Below are 13,011 nucleotides of genomic sequence, written 5' to 3'. Positions count from 1 at the left end.
CTTATGAGTTAATTCCTTGGACCTAAGAAGAGGTAAGGTGCTGCCTTCTCAGGTAGGGTGACCACTCAAAACTGTCCTAGTTTGGGCAATCAATCAGATGAGCTCGCCAATCTTCGCTGCCCGTGAGCCAGAGTGGACATGCCGCCAGGAGACCTACCATCGGGCCTGGTGGCCTCGCACGTATCTCTGCACAGTGACGGCAGCCTTGCGCATGCGCAGGAACTTCTTCCGCAGCAGCCACCCTCGGATCGTCTTCTGGATCCGGATGCAGGCAGCCCTCAACTTGTCTGCCCTCAATTTTTCCAGATACGCCACTTGACCAGCACGGAAAAAGATCTTTGTCTTCCCAAACTGGTATTTGTCCTTGTCCTATTTTTGGAAGAAATTGTATACTCAGAAGTAGAAATGATGACTATATAAATGAATTTTAAAGAGAAAAAATATGTCTAAAAGCAGAATCATAAAGGGATGAAACTATTAGCTAAAACTTGGGCTACATCACAATTAACTAATGGAGCCAGCTTTTTGATCCTATGCAAGTTGAGCAAATAGAAGGGACTTTAAGGAAAACTGCAGTTTAAGAGTTATTTTCCAGAATTATTCTACCTGGAATTATTATCTGAGGCCCAAAACTTGGTTGTGGGTTATAGGCAGCTACTATTTGCTTGTTTGTATTTTAAATATCTCAAGGAAATGGAGATGCTGACACTCCCTCTGACTGACCCAGGCTGTAAGGATTACATCGGGCTGTGTGTTCCATGAGAAAGCTGAAGGGACAAAAACACCAATATGAAGAAAAAGGCAGGAAGTAATGCACACAAAATAAAAACTAAAAGATAAAAAATCTTGCATATTCATGTTGAGTTAAGTTTCTCAACAGTTACCTCTTGGTTTTATCAACAGTAAATCTTCCTACAAATTTCAAAACTCCTTTTACAAAAATATAATCATTTATAATGCTCATTGACTTCTGATTATAAACAAAGTTGAGCAGTAAACACAGATATATATGCATTCTATTTTTGGTCTATTATATTCTGATCCAACTTATCTAGAAGCATGCAAGTTATTAACCATCTTGTACCAAAAGAAGAGTAGAATTTATTTATATTAATCAATACTGTGATCTGAAATTCTAAGTGAAAACAGAGAAAATCACTTTTCACTGTAAGCAAATATTTTCTATCTTGTACATGAAAACAGAAAATCAGAAATCTCCACATATATCTAAAACTGTTTCGGTTTAAATCAATAAAGTTTGCAAAGGAGGCTAGCTGGAAGAGCTAGAAAGTGGTTCCCTCTCCCTGTCTCCTTCTCTCTGCCCCATTTCATCTCAGCTCTCCCTCCCTCGCCCCCAAGCCTGCACTCCTTTACCTTGTAGCCCCAAGCCCAGGGGGAAGCAGTCTGGGGGAGGAGGCTGGCTGTCCCTACTTTCTGCTCTCCATTCCCTAGAAAGGACTTAGGCCAGATTCAAAGTGTATCAAATTATTTCACACATTACCAGGAAAGTGGCTTAAGTGCTTTCAAGAAAAATAAAGTTATTATCACCAAAGAGATATTACATCTAGTTAATAGCTAATAATTATGACTAATTACTTCAAAGTGAGGTAATCCATCCAACCTCATGTCAAATAAGTGAAAATATTCTTTAAACAGCATCTCATGAATCTTAAATTCTCTACAACCTACATCAGTGGTTATCAAAATGTAGTCCTCAAACCAGCATCGGCATCACCTGGGAACTTGTTAGAAATGCACGTTATTGGACACATCCCAGACCTACCAAATCAGATGTTCTAGGGGTGGGGCCCAGCACTCTGTAGTTTAACAAGCCCTTAAGGTGACCCTGATGCATTCTAAAGAGTGCGAACGCCTTAGCTTGGTATGCAAGTCTCTTCAAACACCAACCCACATTTCCTAACCAATTCCCTACTGTCCCATGCACCATTTTTTTTACTGCAAAAGCAAAAACAAAAATCCTACTCTAACTGCTTTTTGAGAAAACTATCTTTTCTGCTCCTTGCTCCCTATTAGGATAGTCTCCTTCCACTTTATACAATCTTACCCACTCTTCAGGGCCTGACTCAAAATACATGTCTTCCATGAAAAGTTCCTCCTTCCCACAGCAGATGTGGCTTTGTCTTCTGTTGATTTCCTGTCTCACTCACTCAGCATTTGACAGACACTAAGGTATATTATACTTATCTTTAAAATGCATTAATTTCCAAGACACACTATGTCACCTGAGGACAAGACTTATTTTTTCTTAATCACACAGCATCTGGCCTGGTGTCTGTCATAAGTAATTGTCAATAAAAATTTAGTACTTGGTAAATTTTTATTGAACATGATCAAATTCTAAAAAGAACGTGTCTCAAGTCTGGGTCCAGGCCTCACCATCCTGTTTCTTAATACTGGACCATCATCTTCACTAGGTCTTCCATCGTAAAGACAGGGAGCCTTGACCTCCAAGACAGTGTGCCTCTCCACCCTTCCACCCCTGAATACCCTGGATTAGTGGTATATGGATACTCCTAGGACATTCACAGGTTACAATCACAAGGCCTTTGGCAAACATCTGTTTTGATAAAGGTAAGTGAAAAATCTTTCTTACCAGTATCAGTTTCTCTAAAACATTCTTGCATGTTTGTTTTCTCTCACTTAGCACATCTTTTTGCTTCATTAGGACACGGTAGCGGCTGAAAAATTCTTGGTAAGTCCACCTATAAAAAGAAACTCATATCAGCTTATTTAAAGAAACAGGAAACTCCCCCTTTAGGATACCTTATATTTGAAAAATGTCAAGCCCACCGAGAGGGGAAACCTGCTGCGCTGATTCGGATGGTTTCCAGGACACCGCACGCTCTCAGCTGCTGTACCGCCCTCTTCTCATCAAACCTATGTGTAAAAATGGAAATCATTAATACACAAAGAAGTGTGGCTCTAGCCACAAACTACTTTCCTCAGTCCAGAGACTGAATTCTTTTGTAAAGAGCCAAATGGATAAATTAGAAAAAAAATATTCAAAAGTTGGAACAGTGATCAAAATGGAAAACTCCATGTAAGAGAGGGGAAGAGACCATTAGCAGTAAAAATACATACCACAAACTTATAAGAAATGCCATTAAACATATTTAAAAAGCCCAAACTCCTTGGCACTGTGCCATGCTCATTACATGCCTTGGCCTGACTAGCTGTCCTCATAACTCTTTAGTTCACCATACAGAGCTCCCCTGGAATAAAGACTGGCCAGCCCTGGAGATTTCTCTAACAAGAAGAACAAATTAAATATTCCCCATTCAGGTATTTAAAAAAAATTATTGGTGTTCTAAAAGCTATTCAACTCAGTGTATACATACTAAGCATTAATAGTGTCCATGTCAGTGAAAAATATTTTATATTATGTCTTGTGTGTATTTCACTCTAGATAAACAGCACCTTAATGTTAAATTGACACTAAAAGAAGAAGTAGCAAGGCCTGCTTCTTACGGGATGATGATTCCTCTTACTCCCCAGTTAAGCCCCGAGTGACCTATCCGAGGCTTCTGCTGTGCTACCTTCTCAAGTGTTTTGCTGGTGATGGGAGATGCGGTTGGCTGACAGAAGGCAGTGGCCCCTAGGGCTGTCCAGGAAAGTCACCCAGGGCGTGGCAGCTTCTTCCAGCTTCTCACTTCCTCCAGAAAGGGCTTCTTGGCAATGAGAAGAACACAACAGTCTTTGAGAAGTGCCCTGCAGTCTAAGGCTGACTCTCCAAGGGCAAGACTGGCATGGGTGTAGGTAAAGGAGCACGCACACATTGTGGAGTGGGAGTTATTACAGCCTTTGGTAAGTGTGCCTAATCTCCGACCCACAAATTCCACTTCTAGAAATACATTATTCTAAGGAGATAATCAGGCAAATATACAAAAATGTTTGGCAAGGGGCTTCCCTGGTGGCGCAGTGGTTGAGAATCCGCCTGCCGATGCAGGGGTCACGGGTTCGTGCCCTGGTCCGGGAAGATCCCACATGCCGCGTAGCAACTAAGCCCGTGAGCCATGGCCGCTAGGCCTGCGCGTCTGGAGCCTGTGCTCCGCAACGGGAGAGGCCACAGCAGTGAGAGGTCCGCATACCGCAAAAAAAAAAAAAAAAAAAAAATGTTTGGCAAAAGATGTTTATCATAGCCATAGGAATAACCCAAATGGCCATCAATAGGGAATAATTTAAAAGAATGGTGGTATGTGTATATAATGGGATATGATGTAGCCATTAAAATGATGATATGGATTTGTATTTACTAACATGGAAAACACCCATAAGTTGAAAGCAGATACAAAACAACAATTACAGCATGATCCCTTCCATTTTATTAATCTCTCTCTCTCTCTCTCTCTCTCTCTCTCTCTCTCTCTCACACACACATACAAACACACACACACACACACACACACACACACACACACACACACAGCAGGGAAGGAATAATCAAGAAGGATCTATGCCAGTTAATACTTATTATCGGGCTTCCCTGGTGGTGCAGTGGTTGAGAGTCTGCCTGCCAATGCAGGGGACACGGGTTCGAGCCCTGGTCTGGGAAGATCCCACATGCCATGGAGCAACTAGGCCCGTGAGTCACAACTGCTGAGCCTGCGCATCTGGAGCCTGTGCTCCACAACAAGAGTGGCCACGACAGTGAGAGGCCCGCGCACCGCGATGAAGAGTGGCCCCCACTTGCTACAACTAGAGAAAGCCCTCAGACAGAAACGAAGACCCAACACAGCCAAAAATAAATAAATATATATATATATATAAAAAACAAACAAACAAACAAACTTATTATCTCTCTGGGTATAATGAAATGCTCTTTTATTTATTTTTACACTACTTTATATTTCCTGAAAATTGTTTTTATAATGTGCATGCATTACTTTCAAAATTAGAGAAATATTTCCGTTTTGGAAAAAACTTCCTCTCACGAATGGTATTTGACATAGGACAAGATGTTTGGTAAAAGTAGACATTCTCTGATAGTTTCAACAGTTGAAAAGTAGCAGGGATGATTGTGAGCCTTTGCTAAAGCAACCTTATCTCACCCAGCTCTGGTTTTAACTAAAGCCCACATTAACCAAAAAGATCTTGAAATGAAGTAAATTACAAATAGAAAATAGTACTAGAAATGTGTGGTTGATTTCAACTTTTAAAATCATCAGAAGGCCAACTACTAATTTGTTCTCACATTTTCTTTTTTTTGGCCATGTTGTGAGGCTTTGTGGGATCTTAGTTCCCTGATCCGACCAAGGATGGAACCCGGGTCCCCGGTGGTGGAAGCATGGAGTCCTAACCACTGGACCACCGGGAATTCCCTGTTTTCACATTCTTAAAAGGGAACAAAAACTGGAAACGTTCTATTAACTAGTTGTTTCCCTCTACAAGACATGAAGATTTACCTAAGTATTTTTTCCCTGCTGCTGGTTTGGCAATCCTTATGAGATACGTATACTTTAAATTCAGCAGTTGAGAAATACTTACGTGAATGGGAACTTGAAGTCGTTAGGCTTAATACAGCGCACGTAGTGAGGGGTAGTGGCATTCAGGGTCTCCATAAGCAGGTGAAGGGAGTTTCGGAACTGCATGAAAAAGAGCAGAAAGGGGCATCAAGGTTTTGTCAAAGTCAAAAATGACATAAAACAACTGAAAATTTTCTTCGAATGACACTAGTGGAGATGATTTTGCCACCTATGAACCTGACCAGCCGTCAACAGTGGAGCTGCTAGGGCTTTTGGTTCAAATTTGCTTAAACCCTACCATTTACATGCTCACTCTGCTAAACAGATATTCTCACTCCTCCCACCACCACCACTGCCCCCCGCCTTTAAAATAGACTTTATTTTCTTAGAGCAGTTTTAGCTTCACAGCAAAATCAAACAGAAGGTACAGAGATGTCCCCCATACCCCCTACCCTGGCACAGGCATGGCCTCCTCCATTATCCACATTCCCCACCACAGTGGTACATGTGTTACAGCTGATGAACCTACTTAAACACATCATTATCACACATCATTACCATCATTACACTAGAGTTCATTCTTCCACCCACCCTTTTAATATAGATTTCTGTAGCTTTCTGTTGTACACTTAAAACTTTGACTAAAAATATAAGCTTGCTTTAAAGATATTAAGGTCATTTAATCATGTACAGTAGGAATTTTGCTGTATGATACTGAAAAAAGTAGCAGATGACTTAAAAGAGTATAGGAAATGCGGGGGGGGGGTGGGGGTGGTGCCGGAGCATGGAAGAGTACAGCCAGGGTGGGGTTACCTTTAGGGACATGGGATCAGACTGGGGGCTGTGGACCTGTGCCAGACCCTGCTTCCTATCTGCTCAGGAAAACAAGCTGACTAGCACTCAGCCTCCTGCCCAAAGCCCTCAGCCCTAGTTCAGGCACTAAGCACATGTGTCATGTTTCCCAGTCCCCATGGTGCATAAAACATCAAAGAAAGCAGAGGGCACTGTTCCTGGGCTGAAGGAGCTGTACAAATCCAGAGATGAAACAGCCAGAGAACAAAACAAAGGCAGCAGTGGTTTGTGAGGGAGGATATGTAGTAGAAGAATTAAAATGTAGAGAAAATTATTTTGGGAAACGCTTAAGCAGAGTCACGGGGCTATGTTAGGAGAGGAGAAGTATGAGCGGACAGTGTTCTGTGTTCTCACAGTGAAAGCTCCAGCCTCTCCTCACCTGAGGACCCCACCTGGGAGGCTGACAAAGGAAGACCTGAGGCTCCAGCTGAGCCAGAGGGGAAGTAGCACTGCAGCAGCAGCTCCCTGAACTCACCTGGTGCCCCACCGTTTTCTTGTGCTCTTTGGCCGCCTGGCCTGGTCTGCCTTTGGTGGGCTTTGCAGGAATGCGGGAGAGGAGTGTGCGCCCTGAAGAGGTGGCTGAGCTTGGACTGATGGCCTTCTCATCATCTTGAAATAATTCCGGTAGCATCTTAAACTGAGTCAGAAACAGTAAAAGGAAATCACACTCTAAACCCAAACTCAATTGGAAATCTTCACAGAAACACTATGATGATTTGTAATCCAGAGCGATTCCCTTCCCTAAGTAACCCCTTTCAGAGTCACATTCCAGAAATAATCAATATCTGTGTTAGGAGCCAAAAATATGAGAGGGAGGTGACATCAATGCTACAAAAATATAGATGGAAAAATGCAGTAATTCTACAACCTTATTTGGGGGAAAACAAAATCAAAACTACTCCACTAAGACTTGAAATCTTAATCCACAGGAAATGGCCACTCTAACCATTTTACTGGTTTTAAACGATAATTCTTTTCTGAGCAAAATACTAATTGAAAGTCTTATTATATCAGTTCCACCAAATGTCTTATCATCATGCTTCATCTGTCTACCCACTAACTCAAATGGTAAGTACCAACTAAAAAATATCACTGAAAATCTCATCAGGAAGGGTGTCATGAACTAGTTCTACAATTTAATAAGATTTTAAAAAATCATGAATTAATAATTTTTAGAAAGTAAGGTGGATTATTGGGGAAAAAAAGTAAAAGGAAACCCTGCCCGTATCCTGTAAGCTTTGCATTTGTTTTCAAAGGATTTATAACTTGACTGCATAATTCCTGCAATCAATTTTGTGTTCTACCAGGTTAACGAAATGAAAGGCTATTAAAAGATCTGGTAGTTAATAAATGGGTGGATAGTATAAGTTAATGTGGTTGGAAGACATTTTATGGAACAAAAGAGACTTCAAAGTAATCGACAGTAACATTTTTTTTTTTTTTTTTTTTTTGCGGTATGCGGGCCTCTCACTGCCGTGGCCCCTCCCGCTGCGGAGCACAGGCTCCGGACGCGCAGGCCCAGCGGCCATGGCTCACGGGCCCATCCGCTCCGCGGCATGTGGGATCCTCCCGGACCAGGGCACGAACCCGTGACCCCTGCATCGGCAGGCGGACTCTCAACCACTGCGCCACCAGGGAAGCCCGACAGTAACATTTTGATATATGTACATATCTTTACAATAGTGACACAGTCCACATACATAAAATAAATCCTTCTTATAAGTCAAAGTGTAACTGCAACAACCAATTATTTATCTAATAAACTTAGAATATCTCCAGAAGAAATAATTTTCTTAAGAGAGTTCTTTCATTAAAAAACAAAATTAATTTCATTTGCTATAATGTATCTATCAATTATAAGGGTAATTTAGGATATAATTCATGATGTGTATAACAAATTGTTATACATGACATACCAATAATGGTTGCTTGCTGCACAAATGAATGTATCCCTTGCTTTACGGAATACATATAGCTTGGTTAACTACAAAGCAGGGCAGGGGGTGGGGGTAGGGGAACATTTTACCATTATCTTGTATCACAAAGGGGAAAAATAAGAGTTCCTAATAGATTTGATTTGAAAACTCAGCACAGAGTTAAGATGTAAGGCTATTCGATAACAGGCCAAGGACTCTAGGATCTATCCACACACTCTGTCATTTCCAAGTAAGTTGCTAGTTCTACATTAGCGCTGCCTACCTAAACTTTGTTTTTCTCTCTTCTGTGTGAAATGGTTAATAGAGCTGGGCTGAAATATCATGTTCACCACTAGTGTTACAATTTAACTGAAGTTCTACAATATCTACCAGAAAACTACTCAGTGTTGAGAGCTCAGAACACATACACACATATAGATGCATATGTGTGTCTTCCTCTTCATACAAGTTATAAATTTAAAATTCTCTACACTGAGTTTTCATTTAAAAAAAAAAGAGAGAACATTTTACATTGTCATATTAGAGACTACTCTACAATTTCTTCTTTCGGCAGTGTTCCCGCTTCCTCGTGTGCCATTTTTCTCAGACTTCTTTCCTGGTTCTTCCTCAGGCCAGTCTCCAGGAGTTGGAATGCCTTACTCTCTACTATTCTTCACCTACTTGCTCTCCCTAAGCAATCTTATCCAGTCCTATTGCTTTAAATGCCGTCTAGTTCTAAAGACTACCAAATTTATATCACTGACTCTGACTTTCTCTCTGACCTGCTGACTTTCGTTTACAACTTCCTATATGGCACGTCCACTTGACTATTTAATTGCCATCTCAGGCAAAACATGTCCAAGATAAAACTCTTTTTTTTTTTTAATTGAAGCATAGCTAACCCACAATGTCATGCTAATTTCCACTGAACGGCAAAGCGACTCAGTTATACATATACATACATTCTTTTTTTTCATATTCTTTTCCATTATGGTTTATCAAAGGATACTGAATATAGTTCCCTGTGCTATACAGAGCGGGACCCCATTGTCTATCCATTTTATGTATAGTAGCTTACAGCTGCTAACCCCAACCTCCCACTCCATCCCTCCCCCAACCCCCTCCACCTTTGCAGCCATAAGTCTGTTCTCCATATCCATGAGTCCAAGACAGAACTCTTAATTCTTTCTCTTGAAGCCTGATCTTTTACAAGTCTTCACCTCAGTAAGTGGCACCATTATCCATCCAGCATCTCAGGCCCAAAACATAGAAGTCATCTTCAATTTCTCTCCTCTCACTCTCCATACTCAAACCATCAACAAGACCAGTCAACTCTACCCACAAATCATAAGCCATTTCCACTGCTATAATTTCAGTATCTCAGTCCACTATCTGTCCCCTAGATTACTACCCCACTATACCCAGCCCCCCCACCATATCTCCACACAGTAACTTATCATTCCCCATATGAAAACTGTTCAGACTTTCCACAGGAACAGGAATAAAATCCATACTCTTTACCACACTTCCCTCCAGAAAGTGGCCCCTGTCTACCCATCCTACTCATCTACCATGCTCCAGTCATACTGGCCTTCTTTACGGACCTCAAACACAACCATCTTATACAGTCTCAGCACTCCTCACTTGCTCTTCCACTGACACAGTTGTCTCCTATTATTCAGGTACAGCCCAAATATCACATCCTCAGAGAGACCTTTCCTGACCACTGTGGCTAATGGGCACCTCACCTCTGCCCAAGCTTAGTCACTCTCTAGCTTGGTACCCTGTTTTACTTTCTTTATAGCACTTACCATTTTATGACATGATATCATCTAAATATTTGGTTAAGTGGGTATTACCTAACTCCTCTGCCTATCTCATTTACATGTTTACCTTGCTAAATTCCCAATTTTCTTAAATCACTCATTGAAAAATTTAGCCATTCCCCACTGACTGAGAATGCCAACTTCATTTGAAGAGAGAAAGGCAAATAAACAGAAAGTCAAATATGTAAGTAGGTAGATATGCCTGGACATTCCATCTTGTTTCTTTGATCTGTCTATGCTTAAGACAGGACTCTGAATTGCTTAAGACTGAACTTATATGTCTAGGAAAGAGTGTTAAAGAAGACAGAAAAATCCAAGTAACTGCTTCATAAAGATGTGGGAAATCATCTCAGTAACAACAACAACAACATTATTCACTAAGAGCTTTTTATACATGAAGCACTGCTCTAAGAGCTTAATACAACCTATTTAATCTTCATAACAACCTCTGAAAGTAGATACTATCATGATTCTATTTTACAGATGAGAGATTTGAGGCATAAACTCAGTAGATGAACTGTGCTTCCCTTCATCAATTAGCAACATGGAAAGTAGGGGATATAACTCTTTTTAATGACATTTAGTAGAGTTGCAATTTAGTAGTATTTCATCGAGCTGCAATTTACTTATGTGCCTCCTGTTATTTGATGTAGCAACAGATTTCTTTATGGTGGGAAAACATAAATTAAGACACCTTCTGTTAAGTTTTTTTATACCTTAGTTCCTTTTAAAGTGGCTAGAAGCTGCAAGATTAAAGAAAAAAAAAAAAAGACAAAACACATACACACAAACAACCCCACACTGTATTACCACAAAAATAATTCTGTTGAAAACACATAACACAAATACTGATCTTCTAAAATTAGTACTTCCAAGAGGACAAATCAACACTAGGTTACACTTGCTTCCTATCAGGTGCAGAAAACTTAAAACATAAAGTTCATACCCTTGGGCTGGGTTTCTGCTGACTGGGAGCAGTGTAGGCCTTTAAGCTATGTAAATCTTACACCACCCCACCCAACTGCAACAGTGCTATATAGACTGGCAGTCACTCCAAATGATTCCTCAGAATGCATAGCTACTTTCTGGAAATTAAGAAGCCACTAGCCAGTCAGAAAAGTTAGGTCAGAAAAAAGACACAAAAGATTATGGGTGCCTGGGGAATGAGAACCTGTGAATGTTCTGTGTCAGCGAAATTATTTAGTGTAGTAAGACTAAAATTCCAGGGTTTTCATCAGTATTCATAAACTAGAATGATTTATAATCTTTAACTGAATAATACTCAGGGATTGGCACTGTGACAGAATTTTCTCTTATACATCATTCCTATAAGGTATAAAGCGTTAATGTCCAGGGCTTAAGAGGATAAGTGAAAAAATGATTTTTTCTACAGACACTTAAGACTATAGACTCATTATTTTCTGAGGGTTAAAACCGGAATTTGGTCCTTACATGATCTTTCTATTATCAAAATAATTGAAGGTAAAAGTTTTTATTCCAAAAACAAGAGTCAAAATGTTCATATAACATTCCATTGAAGTTAAAAGGATTTTCTTAGAATAAACCAGAAAAACAAAAAGTGCCGGTCAGAAATCCAGAAGAATTCACATGAATATTTTTAGTCTTTCACTGAATATTTGAATATTTACTTTGTTAAATTAAGTAACCCGCTTTCTGGTTTGCTCCCTACAGGATGAAAGTGAGCCGTGCTCCCCTCCCAAATACTTTCCTGAAGAGAGTCAAAGGGTGGAGGTTGAGGTCAACCTCAAAGAGTCATCATAGTTCTCTGCAATCTGGAATATTCTTCTCCCACTAGAAAGCAGTGTTTCTGGTATCTATACCTAAGAAGAATAATTTCAAAGTGCTTTGGACTACATCTGAAATTGCACTCAATGATCCAGAGGTCAATCTTTATTTGGATGGAATGCTTAAGGCCATGTCTTTAGTGCATCCCTTCAAAATGACACAGCCAAAAACAACAACAAAACGTTTTCTCTCATGGTCTCTCACAAAGGCACAAGAGAGCCTAGAACTGCTGTGGAGGCAAAAATTTCACATAAAAACACCACTGCATAGTGGTTAAGAGTGCACACTCTGAGCTCAACAGCCTGGGTTTTATCAATAATTTGGCTTGAAAACTTACTAGCTATGAAGTTTCTGTGCCTCAGTTCCCTCATCTGTAAAATGGGAGTAATGATAATATCACCTCATCATAGGATTAGGTGGGTTAACACTTGTAAGGCATTTAAAACAGGACCTGACACATGTATTGATCAATAGAAAACTAACAGTAAAGCTGATTTTGTTAGAACAATTATTATTACTGTCAAAAAGCTAATGCTTAAGTAAGAAACATTTTAATGAATATAGCCTGATTGGAGAAAGCCTATACATGGTTACCTTGCTTGATTTAAGTACTTTAATTTGTTCTTCAAAAACAGTGTCTTTATTCTTTTCCAGAAAGCCTTCACACTGGTATTCCACCTGAAAACACATGGGAAAATCTCCTTAGCTAATAAAACTTTTGAATAGATATGATTGTCATCAACAACAAAAATATTTATTAGGCTCAGGCTATGTGATGGGCTCTCAGTGAACTGTTATCATTAGTTTTATTCTAAGAAATTAGTACCATTCTTAGTAAGAAGCATGTTAACTCCAGAGTAAAACTCCCCAAATATTGTTTTTCCTAGGGAAGAGTGGCAGTGCTGATTAACTCTGATCTAAGATCATTCCAGTTCATAGGTAAGCAAACTCAAAAGAAGCTGTTCTCTTCTCTCATGCAGGCCAAAGAGAGCTCCTCCAAGGCTTTCCCACTGTATTTTCTTCAAACCTAGCTCACCTCTGGGAGAGTGGGTAAGTCTCCTCTGGGAGACAAGAGATGAAAGTGGGAAAGAGAGTCAGAGGAACAAATGGCTGCCTGGCAGAAAGTTG

At 40.2% G+C, this 13,011-nt stretch overlaps 1 protein-coding gene across 1 annotated transcript in view; it reads right to left on the bottom strand.

Annotated features, from left to right (window-relative positions):
* The window catches only part of MYO5A (myosin VA), a 201,027-nt gene that overhangs the window by 65,749 nt on the left and 122,267 nt on the right, over positions 1-13,011 (bottom strand). Inside the window, exons 14-19 of the mRNA XM_059056163.2 lie at positions 12,478-12,561; positions 6,811-6,972; positions 5,506-5,603; positions 2,812-2,898; positions 2,615-2,723; positions 158-369 (exon numbers count right to left, since the gene is read on the bottom strand). Of these exons, the coding sequence (XP_058912146.1) occupies positions 158-369; positions 2,615-2,723; positions 2,812-2,898; positions 5,506-5,603; positions 6,811-6,972; positions 12,478-12,561 (752 nt within the window). The remainder of the gene's footprint in view (positions 1-157; positions 370-2,614; positions 2,724-2,811; positions 2,899-5,505; positions 5,604-6,810; positions 6,973-12,477; positions 12,562-13,011) is intronic.

Source organism: Kogia breviceps, chromosome 3 (genome assembly GCF_026419965.1).
Source record: "Kogia breviceps isolate mKogBre1 chromosome 3, mKogBre1 haplotype 1, whole genome shotgun sequence".
Lineage (NCBI taxonomy): Eukaryota > Metazoa > Chordata > Mammalia > Artiodactyla > Physeteridae > Kogia > Kogia breviceps.
This window is presented reverse-complemented; position numbering and strand designations above follow the sequence as displayed.